The sequence below is a fragment of the Saprolegnia parasitica genome (assembly GCF_000151545.1).
Source record: "Saprolegnia parasitica CBS 223.65 unplaced genomic scaffold supercont2.92, whole genome shotgun sequence".
Taxonomy (NCBI): domain Eukaryota; phylum Oomycota; class Saprolegniomycetes; order Saprolegniales; family Saprolegniaceae; genus Saprolegnia; species Saprolegnia parasitica.
This window is the reverse complement of record NW_012156486.1, coordinates 22,855-34,433: the sequence shown is the minus strand read 5'-3', so window position 1 is coordinate 34,433 and position 11,579 is coordinate 22,855. Positions and strand designations below refer to the sequence as shown.

General features: G+C 58.4%; 7 protein-coding genes across 7 annotated transcripts in view; 5 read left to right on the top strand and 2 right to left on the bottom strand.

Annotated features, from left to right (window-relative positions):
- The window catches only part of SPRG_21169 (hypothetical protein), a gene marked incomplete at both ends in the record, with an annotated part of 1,018 nt that extends 266 nt beyond the window's left edge, over window positions 1-752 (bottom strand). Inside the window, one exon of the mRNA XM_012352119.1 lies at window positions 68-752. Coding sequence (XP_012207509.1) covers window positions 68-752 — 685 coding nt within the window. The remainder of the gene's footprint in view (window positions 1-67) is intronic.
- A 1,513-nt stretch (window positions 753-2,265) lies between these two features.
- On the top strand, window positions 2,266-3,436 carry SPRG_12613 (hypothetical protein; the record flags this gene model as incomplete). The annotated part of the gene is made up of 2 exons (XM_012352084.1): window positions 2,266-2,805; window positions 2,865-3,436. The coding sequence occupies exons 1-2, from the start codon at window positions 2,277-2,279 to the stop codon at window positions 3,434-3,436; spliced, it is 1,101 nt and encodes a 366-aa protein (XP_012207474.1). The 5' UTR covers window positions 2,266-2,276.
- A 154-nt stretch (window positions 3,437-3,590) lies between these two features.
- SPRG_12612 (hypothetical protein) lies at window positions 3,591-3,992 on the bottom strand. Its single transcript, XM_012352083.1, has one exon. The coding sequence runs from the start codon at window positions 3,979-3,981 to the stop codon at window positions 3,622-3,624; it is 360 nt and encodes a 119-aa protein (XP_012207473.1). The 5' UTR covers window positions 3,982-3,992; the 3' UTR covers window positions 3,591-3,621.
- Window positions 3,993-4,282: 290 nt separating this feature from the next.
- Window positions 4,283-4,960, top strand: SPRG_12611 (hypothetical protein). The gene has a single exon (XM_012352082.1). The coding sequence runs from the start codon at window positions 4,301-4,303 to the stop codon at window positions 4,862-4,864; it is 564 nt and encodes a 187-aa protein (XP_012207472.1). The 5' UTR covers window positions 4,283-4,300; the 3' UTR covers window positions 4,865-4,960.
- Window positions 4,961-5,356: 396 nt separating this feature from the next.
- SPRG_12610 (hypothetical protein) lies at window positions 5,357-6,686 on the top strand (the record flags this gene model as incomplete). Its single annotated transcript, XM_012352081.1, has 5 exons — window positions 5,357-5,588; window positions 5,638-6,125; window positions 6,175-6,281; window positions 6,335-6,640; window positions 6,669-6,686. Exons 1-5 carry the CDS (start codon window positions 5,392-5,394, stop codon window positions 6,684-6,686), a joined length of 1,116 nt encoding a protein of 371 aa, XP_012207471.1. The 5' UTR covers window positions 5,357-5,391.
- A 2,061-nt stretch (window positions 6,687-8,747) lies between these two features.
- SPRG_12609 (hypothetical protein) lies at window positions 8,748-9,341 on the top strand (the record flags this gene model as incomplete). The annotated part of the gene is made up of 2 exons (XM_012352080.1): window positions 8,748-9,254; window positions 9,315-9,341. The coding sequence occupies 2 exons, from the start codon at window positions 8,748-8,750 to the stop codon at window positions 9,339-9,341; spliced, it is 534 nt and encodes a 177-aa protein (XP_012207470.1).
- Window positions 9,342-10,741: 1,400 nt separating this feature from the next.
- SPRG_12608 (hypothetical protein) lies at window positions 10,742-11,528 on the top strand (the record flags this gene model as incomplete). Its single annotated transcript, XM_012352079.1, has 4 exons — window positions 10,742-10,912; window positions 10,957-11,127; window positions 11,175-11,334; window positions 11,383-11,528. The coding sequence occupies 4 exons, from the start codon at window positions 10,742-10,744 to the stop codon at window positions 11,526-11,528; spliced, it is 648 nt and encodes a 215-aa protein (XP_012207469.1).
- Between the last annotated feature and the right edge of the window lie 51 nt (window positions 11,529-11,579).

Genomic DNA, 11,579 nt, shown 5'->3' with positions numbered 1-11,579 from the left:
GCCGTTGCAGGCGAGGAGCGGCGTAAGGTGCGGCGATGCGACCTCGAACGGCGACTCGTCGTTCCACCGTTGGGCATGTCCATGTCGGCGCCGGCCTGGAGAAGCACGTACGTGGCGTGCATATGACCGGCACGGCATGCAAAGTGGAGCGCCGTGTCGCCATCCGCGTTCTCGGCAAAGACGTCGGCGTTGGCGTCGAGGAGGACGTCGCAGAGGTGTGCATGGCCCTTGTGTGCGGCGCGCATGAGCGGCGACAAGTTGTCCATCATCGCATCCACATCGTCCATGGTCGCTACAAGGGCTTGGAGCAACGCGGCTGGCGCATTCGCGTCAATTGCGTCGTGGACGTGGACGAGAGTTGGCGCCACATGCGGCAAGAGCAGCTTGACGACGCTCGTGTGGTGGCGGCCAATGGCGATCTCGAGCATCTCGGGCGTCGCCCGCGCGCCACGGAGAAGGAGCTCGGCCGTCATGGCTGCGTGGCCCGCCGACGTGGCGAGGTATAGAATCGAGTGCGCGTCATCGTCGGTCGCGTGCAGGTTGGCGCCATAGTCGAGCAGCAACCGGAGCGTATCGAGTGAGTTGCGCGACACGGCTGTACGCAGCGCCGCGTCGAGGTCCAATGGCGCCTTGGAGAGCGCGCTCGGCTGCGTGTCGTAGGCCACGTGCGACCAGAGCTGGCTCACGCGCTTGGGCAGGTGCACCGAGTGCGAGAGCACGGCGGCGTGGAGTTGCGCCGTCGAGGCCGCCATGTTGGCGGTGGTCGCCAGCGACGCGGCGAGCGACGAGAAGCCCGAGGATAGCATACGACTAGGGTACGTAGATGGACGCGGAAGCGAGACTGCGCAGCAAGCATCTCGCGCCAGGTGGGACACGTCGACGAGGTTGCCTTCCGAGTAGCCAATGGCCAGCGGGCGTTGACATGCAGTAATGCGTAGTTGGCCGAACTTCGAAGGACGGTGTGTGTGTGCCACGTATGACAATGTATTGGCGTCTTTAATTCAGCATACAAATCGCTACTATAGATCCCATATTTAAAAAAGAGGCATCCAATTTGCCCGAGAAAGGGCCAGTTGAGGGCGGGAACGATGCCAGGATCACGATCAAGATGCGTGCTGAGCGGGCAAGGAAGTCGCTGCGACGAAGAACTCGACGTGCTCGTGCGACCCTTGCACCACGTATCTAGGCTCTGCGAGCGTCCGTGCAGTTGGTTGGGAGAGCGAGCAGAGCGTCTCTCCGACTCTCTCGTTCGAAAATGGAGAGTGTTGCCGACTCATTGCTCGGTGCATGTGATGCTTGCTCCATGCGTTGCGCGGTACACTACAGCCTACTACTGGATCTGTGCAGACCAAACTGTACTTTCACGGGTATCGTTCCGTTCGAAAATGAAGCCATGAGCTAGCCCCGACATGACGATTACACCGTTTTGCGCTTGCCAGCAGACGAAGCAACGAGCAAATGGATGAACGGTCTTGTGAGTGCAAGTAGAATGAGATGGTGTAGCGATTCCTCTACGACGCAAGTGCCTAGGAGTACGTACACTAAGGAGTACCGTGCACGAGGTCGAGAGGAGCGTGTAAAGGGTACTCTTCTCGAGGTGGAAGGTGCATTCGAACGCAGTGGCGCCATGGGCATGGATTCCTGGCGTCGTCGCCCATCCTTCTCGAACGCTCTGCGTGAGCCTGGTCGCCCGCTTCCAAGACTGCTTCTCTTTTCTCAGCTCTTATCTGAGGCTGCTTGGTCGGTTCAGAATGCAGGTCTACCAGCGATTTCCCGATTTAAATCCTTCGACAATATGAGTGTCCTTCGCTCGGCGCCTCCTACACCTGGCCCTGGTAACAGCTCGTCCTTCCCGTTGCCACTCTCGCAGACAAATCTCGCAGAGTCTGCCGCGTAGGGTCACAACGGGGGCGTGGAGAATCGTAGACCAGCAGACTAGCAGTCAACTTGAGAGATTCAACCGTATATTGCAAGTCAGTTGCCGTACGTGTTGCTGTTGACAACACGGCTGAACCGTGGTCGCTTTCTAAGCCGGTTAAGCAAACCGGTTGCGCCACGAATCGTTTCGCACACGCGTGGGCGAGGTGGTATTTTTCACACGTGAAAAAGACGCGGTGGTGCCGTTGACGGCGTTGTGCCACCGTGGCGCGTGCGATTGGCGGATTCTAGATTCGGTCCACGTTGATTGGTCGCTTCGTATCCGGACAGCGCGTGGATGACGAAGGGATGTCGATGAGTCACTTTGCCTTTCCGACTAAGACGATAAGAAGACGGCGATGACGGACACGACGGTCTGGGACGAAGAGACGCAGACGTTCCATGGCGGGCAGGACTGGAAGTTCTTGACCAACTTTGTCGAGGACTTTAGCGTCACGACCAATGGCCTCGGCACGCCCGCCGGCGCGCTGGCGGCCGCGACCGACGCCGTGCACACGATCCACCACTACCCGCCGGCCGACTTTCAGCCGGCGCTGAGCCACCTCTCGGCCTTCGTGTGGCCGGAAGATAAGGCGCTCAAGAACATGGAGCTGCTCCTCCTCGGCAACGGCGCGTCCGAGCTCATCGACCTCGTCATTCGGTCGGTGCCCAAGGGCGGGTGGCGCCCGGGTGGCACCTTGACGCAGTACAAGGAGTACGAGCGGTCGGCGAACGCGGACGAGCGCCCGACGCTTGCGTGGAACGACCGTTCGGCCGTCCTCACGTGCCTCGTGAACCCGACCAACCCGACCGGCGACTACATGCCGGTCGACGAGATGAAGGCGTACATTGAAACGCACTGCCCGGACAACCACACGATCATCATTGGTACGTCCTATAGTACCTTGCGTGGATCGCATTGCATGAGACTAACGATGCGGCGGTAGATGAAAGCATGCAGCCGTGGGTCGGTCCGCACTGGCGCAGCGATAGCTTGATCCACCAGCGCGACTGGGTCGCGCACCTCGCGGCGACGCGCAAGATTGACGTGTGGGTCATGACGAGCTGGACCAAGATCTGGTCGTGCACGGGCCTCCGCATCGGGTCGGTGGTCGCGCCGTCGGCCGCACACGCCGCCGCCATCAAGCGCAAGCAAGTGCCGTGGTCGCTCAACTCGATGGCGCTCGCGTTCATCTCGGCGGTCGTCAAGGACGACGCGTACATGAACGAGACGTGGAAGGTGACGCCTGCGTGGCGCGCCAACCTCGGCGCGCAGCTCGCCACGCACTTTCCGTCCTGGACGGTCCACGGCCAGCCGTACCTCTCGTGGGTCTGGGTCGACACCAAGTCGGTCGAGGTCGCGGCCGAAGCGACGCGCCTCTCCAAGCTCCATGGCGTGCCGGTCCGGTCCGGCGCGCCGGGCTACAACCTCCCGACGTACGTCCGCATTGCGGTGCGCAATGCGACGCAGACCACCGTGCTCTTGCAAGCGTGGAAGTCGCTCTGGGAGCAAAACTAACGCATCAATTCGACGCAATATGTGCATGGTGAATCGATGACGTCGGCGATGTGGCCATCGCCAGCGCCTGCCTGGAGAGAGCGCCTGCCCAGAGAGAGCGAGAAACTCGTGTCTGCAATGCATGGCAGGCACACGGATGGATAGGTCGAGACGAGGAAGAGCAGAATACAGTTCAGCCAGGTGGCTTAGGACGCGTTCATCTTGGAGTCGAGGCGCTTGAACTTGCCTTCCCAGCCGCGAATAACGTCCGAGTACTTGTCGATGAGGTCGTTCTTGTCGCTGAGCTCGGCCTCGAGCGATTGGATCTCGGCCTCTAGCTCGTTCGCCGTCGTGGGCCGCCCAGGCTCGTCGAGCGCCAAGAGCTGCAGCTCGAGCTTCTTGGCCTGGAAGAAGAAGTGGGCCATGTGCTCGTTCAGATCCGCCATGTCGGTCGAGTCGTGCTGCACTGGGTTCGGCCGCATCTGCGGCGGGTATTCGATCGGCGGGATCACGAGCGTCATGCAGCTCGCGAGCGCTTCGTTCATGTCCTTGAGCGTCTTCTCCATGGCGTCGAAATATGACCGTGGCTGTATCGCCGCTGTTTAAACAGGTTCAAAACGAGGTTAAACCTCACGCCCCGTCGGCGGTGCTCGAGGCCAAAGGCGTCTAAACACATTTCAACGTGTGAGTAATACTTCATTTTCAAGGCCCGAGCCCGTGCATTTTTAATCACAAGAATCAAATCGAGCCGATTTATAATCATGTTCTATACAAGCATTATATAATATAAAAGAAAAGGCGAAACCCATCGGATTTATGTTTTAATTAATTGATCACGGGAATAAAATTGGAGTCTCATTTAGCCTTTTCGGACAGCGTGGGGAGATGGCGTACCGAGTGAGCGAAGATGCGCAGGTGGTCATGGGCCTCCATGCGGCACAGTACCCGCACCTCTCCGTGACCGGGCTGCTCGTCGGCCGCGACATGGGCGAGGGTATCGAGATCACCAAGGCCTTTCCCGTAGCGCACCAGGTGCCGACCGCGCCGTTCCTCGAGTTTGCGTCGCTCTGCGTCGAGGCGTACGCAGCTGAGCTCAAGCTCAAGATCGTGGGCATGTACGTGGCGAACGCCCGCGTCGACGATCTCTCGCTCGGCCCTGTCCACACGCGCATCGCCAACACGGTCGAGGCACAGTCGAGCCGTGCATGCGCGCTCGTGCTCGACAACCGCAACCTCGTGACGCCGCGCCTCTTGCTCAAGGACGTCAAGAAGGGCTGGATCGAGATGGAGAAGCGCATTGCGTTTGAAGATGATGACGGCAAGGTGCTGCAGCGGGCGCTGACCCAAAGCAGCTTGTCGGTCGTGGATTTTGATGCGCACCTCGAGCAGCCGGCCACGAAGGACTGGCGCAACACGCAAGTGCTCTCGCTTGCCCGCCTGCAGGTCTAAATTCTGTAGCGTAGACTCCATATCAATCGTAGTATGTTGCGTATGTATCGATCTGCAATCGAGCACAACCTGCGCTGTCGCCATGTAGAGACAGACGACATCCTGCGGCCTATTGTCATCTACTTGAGCAACTGAACAGGTACAGCCATCGGTGACAACCTAACGGAGCAAGGACGCAGTCCATGCATGTGCATCAAGGGATCCGTACCGATGCATTCAGGCAGCGACGCCGTCGAGATATGACCCGATCTCGGCACCATCCGGACGTGTCCTGGACTATAAACAACCCACTTAGGCACCTTGCAGCGGTTGCCCACACGAGCTACCATGTACCTCTATATGGCTCATTGCTATCGACACGGCAGTGACGTGTTGGTAGTCCAAGACAATGCAGCTGATACACTGCCGAGCACGACTCAGTGTCGGCCATCGCATGGGCTGTGGTTGCGTGGGATTAGCCAACCGCAGGCATGCGATGCCATTGGGCAAAAAGCCGCCAATCCTCATCCACGGTCGTCAGCGAGATCATGGGGACGGGCTGGGCGTTCGTGTACGGCGGCGCGCTGCTGCTTCGCGCCGCCAGCATCTTCTCCATGGGCATGGTCCATCCCGACGAGTTCTTCCAGTGCCCCGAGGTCATGGCCCGCGCCGTCTACAACATCTCAAGTGCCTTCATCCCATGGGAGTACCAACCGTCGGCGCCGAACCGCTCGATTCTCTTTCCGTGGGCCGCTGCAATATGGCCTTTCGCCTCATGCATCTTCGTTGTCTAGGTCCATTGTTGCCGGCCTCCCGTACGCAGTGGCGAAAGCGCTCGGTGTCGCGCCGTCCGGTCTGCTCTTTTTGCTGGTGCCACGTGTCATCTTGACCTTGCTCTCGCTCGGCTTTGATATCGCCCTCTACACGCTCGCGCCTCTGTATGGCATCGACTACAAGGGCCCGCTCCTTATCTTTGCCACGTCGTGGACGACGCTTCTCTTGCTCACGCGATCGTTCTCCAACACGTTTGAAGCCTTTCTGCTCATGCTGAGCTTTCTCGTGCTGCATGTCATGACGCCGCGGCAGTATGCTGGCGTCGCATCGCGCCAGACACTGCTTCTCGGCGCGCTCTTGGCCTTGGGCTCCTTTACGCGATTTACTTTCCTCCTCTTCTTCTTCCCACTCGGCCTCGCGCTTGTCGCCTCCAACGACACGCTGCTGTGCGCGTCCTTGTCGAAAAAGTCGGATGACCACTCGCCTAGCCTGCGCCAGCGCCTTCTCGGTAGACAATCACTGCACGGCAAAAGGTGTTCGCTCACCCTTGGGACTAGGTGTCTGCGCGACGGGTCTTGGCGGCGCTGGAGCGTTCGTCCTCACGTCCGTCGGGATCGTGCTGGTCGACACGTGGTTCTTCCGAGGCCTTGACGCTCTCTACGACGTACGCCACATGCCTCTCTTTTGACGATACGATCCAATCGATGGCGACTGTAGGTACCGTCGTGGGTCGTCGCACCGTGGAACAACCTTGTGTACAATATGAATCCTGCCCACTTGGCCGCCCATGGCCTCCACACCCGATCGAACCACTGGTTGATCAACATGCAGCTGCTCTTTGGCCCGCTCCCAGCACTCGCTCTGCTCTACGGTCGCCGCCACCGCCTCCTCGTCGCCTCGATCGTCGTGCCTGTCTCACTGCTCTCGCTGGCACCGCACCAAGAAGCGCGGTTTCTTTTGCCAGTGCTGGTTCCGCTCATGCTCGCCAGTGGGCCCGCGATGGCTGCGTCCACGCTGCTGCAGGTACTCCACTCCGACGCCTCGCTAATAGCGATCATCCATTTTATAACGATATGGGGGTAGGGTCTATGGGTCGTGTTCAATACGGCGCTCTACGTGTGGTATGGCGTGCTGCACCAAGGAGGCTTACTGCCGATGCTGCTGTCGTCGTCGACGCCGTTCTGCGAGCACGTATCGCTGGCAAATGTGCATACGATTGTCATATCCGGCACGTACATGCCCCCCCGCTTCGCTCTCAGTCCTCGTACGCTCCATGACAAGTGTGAGAGAACTCGGAATCTTATATATACGCATATAGATGCAATCGATATTGTGGACGCACCGCTCGAGACGATGCGGGCACCGCTGGAAGCCATCGCACAGTCACGTCCCCGGTACCCACCTCGTTGTGAGAACTTGGCTTAACCTCTGGAATAGCGACGCGCGTGGCCGCACGGGGGCAGTGTTTGTGTACCCTGCGCCGTGGCGCGCCGACGTGGAAGCCATCGTGGCTTCGATTCCGCGCCTCGGTCTCGACACCACGGCGCCGCCAGGTAGCCTTGTCAACGGTGTGCCATAATTTTACATGTCATTTTAGGCGTCTGTGGTCCATTTGTAGCCATGGAGAGCATGCCGACGCCCGTTTGGAACGTGGCCGAGTGGTCGTTGCACCTGCAGCACCTTGTGGTGCGTGACGAGCCATGAGCAGTCCAACGTGTCATCGAGGCGAGTAACTGCACTTTTGGTTGGTATCAAGTCTTGTATGGATTAACGTCGACAGCCCTTGCCTTGCAAAGTCGATCGGGTCATCGGTCGTCCTGCATCAGGAAGGCTTACTGGGTTCAGCCACGGGTGGGATCACGACGGGCCGTCGTCGGGTGCGTGACTTGTGTCCATATAGTAGTATACGAGGACTTTCGGCGCGCATTATTGTGGCTACATCCACGCCGTGGCAACTGCTGGATTCTCGTCGAGAGCTTCTTGGCGTTCGACAGGGTTCCACTCAGAAAAAAAGCAGCCCAGCACGTATACGTGATGCTCTTCTTCCGCGGGTTCGCTGCGTGTTCTGCCCACGCGCGGGCAATGATCGTCGTTTAACGGCAATGGATTACCGACTCCCGTATGTTTTAGTAGTGTAGTTGTTTTTGCTAATCCCTAGTGTTCGGGCAACAAATCAATCGGATAACGCGGGAAAGATAGCGGGGTTGAACAGTCGTCGACACATACTCCTAGTTCGGAGCGTATACGAGCGAGCGACTCGAGATGCTTCAGACTGCGCTCGAGGTGGCGCGGTTGATTTCTTTAATTAGTGGGTCGCAAGTGCACAGACGTGGCTACGTGATGTTGCCCCCAGGACTGGTATGCAGTAGGATGCCATCGCGAGGCTACTCGGCTCTACATTACTGATCGCATTCGGTCGGGGCGCGTCATTGAAACGAGACTCGCACCGTCGTCCTTGACTGTCTCTAACGTCGCGTTGGCAATGATTATCTGTCACAGAGCAGCCACGGAGTCGCACTCGTCCGCCTCTTGATCGGCCCCCCGTTCTTTGGATTTTCCAGCGCCAAGTCTTTACGAGTTCATAGTGTTGGACAACAGGGTCAAGCCCTCAAGGCCACGGTTGTCGTTTACATGTGCAAGAGCATGCTTGACCAGATGAGAGACTGATCCCTTCCACTCATGCCGTCCACGAACGGTACCGTGAAGAGTACCATGTGCCATCTCGATGGCTACCAAGTGCAATGTCAGCCAACGGCTTCTACAATAAGATCTCAGCCGACTGCTCCTATGAGCCAATACGCTACGAAGCGCTAGTCCTATCGTACGAAGCGGTTGACATCACGTTTGACAAATCGTACACCTCACCTGCCGTCGGTGGTGCTGGCGCGGCGTCATCGACCACTCCAAGGCTGGGAATGGCGCGTATCGTCCCACTAGCCATCCCCATAGCGTCACAAGCATCGACGCGGCTGGTGCGGCACTCGGCGCGGGTGCGATGTGAGCAACGCAAGTGGTCTTCTTGAAGGCGCCCATCTGCTATCGCCGTGGCGCGTAGAACTGTCTACTGTACTAGCACTAGAGAAAGGTCGCCATCGAGGATCACTTTTTCATTTGCCACCTCCGCCTTCGCATGACGCTGTGTATCTTTAACGGCTGCCCCAACGAGGCGCTGCCGGGCCCCGGCACCAAGTGCGATTTTCACAAGAACCGCAAGATGTGTGGCGTCCAAGGCTGCTCCAACCAGGTCTACGCTCGGAATCTCTGCGTGCGCCATGGCGGCCGCAAGGCCTGCCGCGTCCAAGGCTGCGCCAACACCGTGCGCGGTGGCGACCTCTGCTTGCACCACGGCGGGCCGTCGCCAAAGCGCTACTGCACCGTCCAAGGCTGCCTGCGCCAAGCCCACGCACGCCAAAAGTGCGTTCGGCACGGCGGTGGCAACGTGTGTAAGGTGCCGGGTTGCTTCCAGTACGGCCGCGTCCTAGGCCTTTGTCACCGGCACAACAAGAGTCAGCAGCGCGACATGGAGGAGCTCTACACGAGCGACGATATGATCGACCACTCGATTCTGTCGCTTCTCGTCGAGGAGATCCCGCGCATGGACCAGAGCGCGCCCGTGACGCCTGCAGCGTCGTCGTCGGTGTCATCGTCCTCGTCATCCGAGCATGCTGCAAGCCCCTCGTCGTTGCTTGCACGCGAGCTGGAGCCGCTGCACATCATCATTTGAGCTACGTCCGGGTCCATTTTTCAATATTATTATGTTTTTTGTACAATATTGTCATGTGCACTCGACGGGTGGACATGGAAATGATGTGTGTCGATCGGTGCTGAATAGGGCAGTCCACGATAGTGGCGTTGTCCTCTTGGTTGCGTCTAGATTCACCGCTTGTCGACAAGACGCTGCAGTTCTTTCAGGCTCTCGTTGGGCGCCAACCCGGACGGATTTGGAAGTTGAGTCGAGGATACCAAATGCACGAGTGGACCACGACGCATCATAATTGCGTTGCAAAGGCGGGACGATCTGTGACGACGACCTCCTCGTTTGCTGTGGCTCGACAGGAAGAGTGCGCTTGCGCTCTCGTGAGCCTACACGTTGATCGTTTCGAGGGTTTCTACACGTCCCATTCTCGTCTTGCCGTGCCCACGACACTTGTGTTGCTGCCGAGTATTGGTACCCATGATGCGACCTCTGTCGTCAACCAACTCGCTTTTCGTTCCCGTGCTCACATTGGACGGTGACGAGGACACTCTCGTTGGCCACAACTACTAGCACAACATACCTATCGGTATTAATAGTCCATGGTGCGAGACGCTCAAAAGCAAAGTCGTCGAGGGCGGCTTTCTGTTGACACTATCAACCTCACTGTGCCCGTCCAGGACGCCATCATGGGATCGTGCATGGCATCCCGTTGCACTCAAGTCGCTACCCTTTCTAGCTGTGCTGGACGCGTAGCACGATGATGGGGCGAATCGAGCGAGCGATGACGTAGTAAACGTACCTCGATGTTGCCTTGTACCTCTCGTCGCATCGCTGGTCCCTTGCTCGATATGCCCCGTCGGTCTCACGCCATCATCGCTTCCACCAGCGACCGGCTGTGCATATCGCGAAGATCTCATTGCATTTTGGGCAGCTCCACACCAAGGAAATAAGATCAATTTCTTATTTTCTTGCTTCACATAGACGATATGGTTTCTATGCAGCTGGGTCGAGGGATAGGGTTACACTATTGCCATGGAAGCGCGCTGCCAGTCGAGTTCCTACTATTACCGTCCACCGTACTGCCGCCAATGGATCTACCAAAGACTATGTAAGATATCGTTCCTATTGTTATGGTGTTTCAACGAGACTATTACAAGCAGGCGGTCTCCCTTGTGTCCCTTGTGCTTGCAGTTGAAGTGGCACCGTTCTGTTATAACATGCCATATTGCCGTTGACATTGCATATTCTAACAATATGGCCCTTTGCGTCGTACACTATTTAAGGATCGCGCATTGTGGCCTCTCGGTGTTCGTATGCCTATACAACGAGCGAGAGGAGTGGTATTGCAAGCGCCGTATAATAGTGTACGGATTGCGCCTCAAGAACGGGAAGATCTGGCAGGTCGGTCCGCGACGACGACATCCACCATGGCCCAGCTGCGCGTCGTGCTCCTCGTGGCCGTGCTCCAGCTCGTGATGAGTGAGCTCCACCAAAGCCTCTTGGCCGTGTGCACGGCCTGGGACGGCGTCACGTGCCCCTTTACGACAGCGGCGCCGCTCGCATCGCTCTGGGACCGCCGGTCGCAGACGCTGTGCAAGGTCGCGCGTCGCCCATCGTTCGCGTGCTGAGGCTGCGTGATTAGGCGTCTGTGGCCGTGAGCGTCAAGCAGATTGACTGGCAAAGCAACCTCATCACGGGCAAAGGCCTCGTGCGCAGCGTCAAAGTCAATGGCAACGAGCTACTGACGTCGCTCGTGTATCCGTCCGATGCATACGTAGCGCCCAACTACCCGCACTGCGACGACTGGTACGACGTGCTCCCGCCCACGGCAACTACATCGTGCCAGGGCGCGGCGGCCAGCGCTCGATCTTGCCGTTCATTACGAACGCGTCCGTGGCTTTTCAGATTGAGTTTGAGTGGACGGGCGACCACAGCCAGCGCCACGACTGCTCGTTTGGCGGCATCTCGTACGTGGGCTTAGCTCAAATGGACTTGTACTATGAAATCCAAGACGACAGCGGTACCGATCTGCTATGCCATTGCGACGCCGTCCTGATCCGAATCTTAGCTTGTCCGGGCTGGCACCCCAATACGCACTCGTGGTGCTCGGGCCATGGCCAATGCGACTGTGCGACCAGCGAGCATGCCAACCGCACCTGCCTCTGCCAGTACGTTCTTGCCAATACTCGCTACGCAAGAACACGTTACGAATGATGACCCGTCTAGGCCGGGGTACGCGGCCACCCGACTGTGCCAACTGCATGG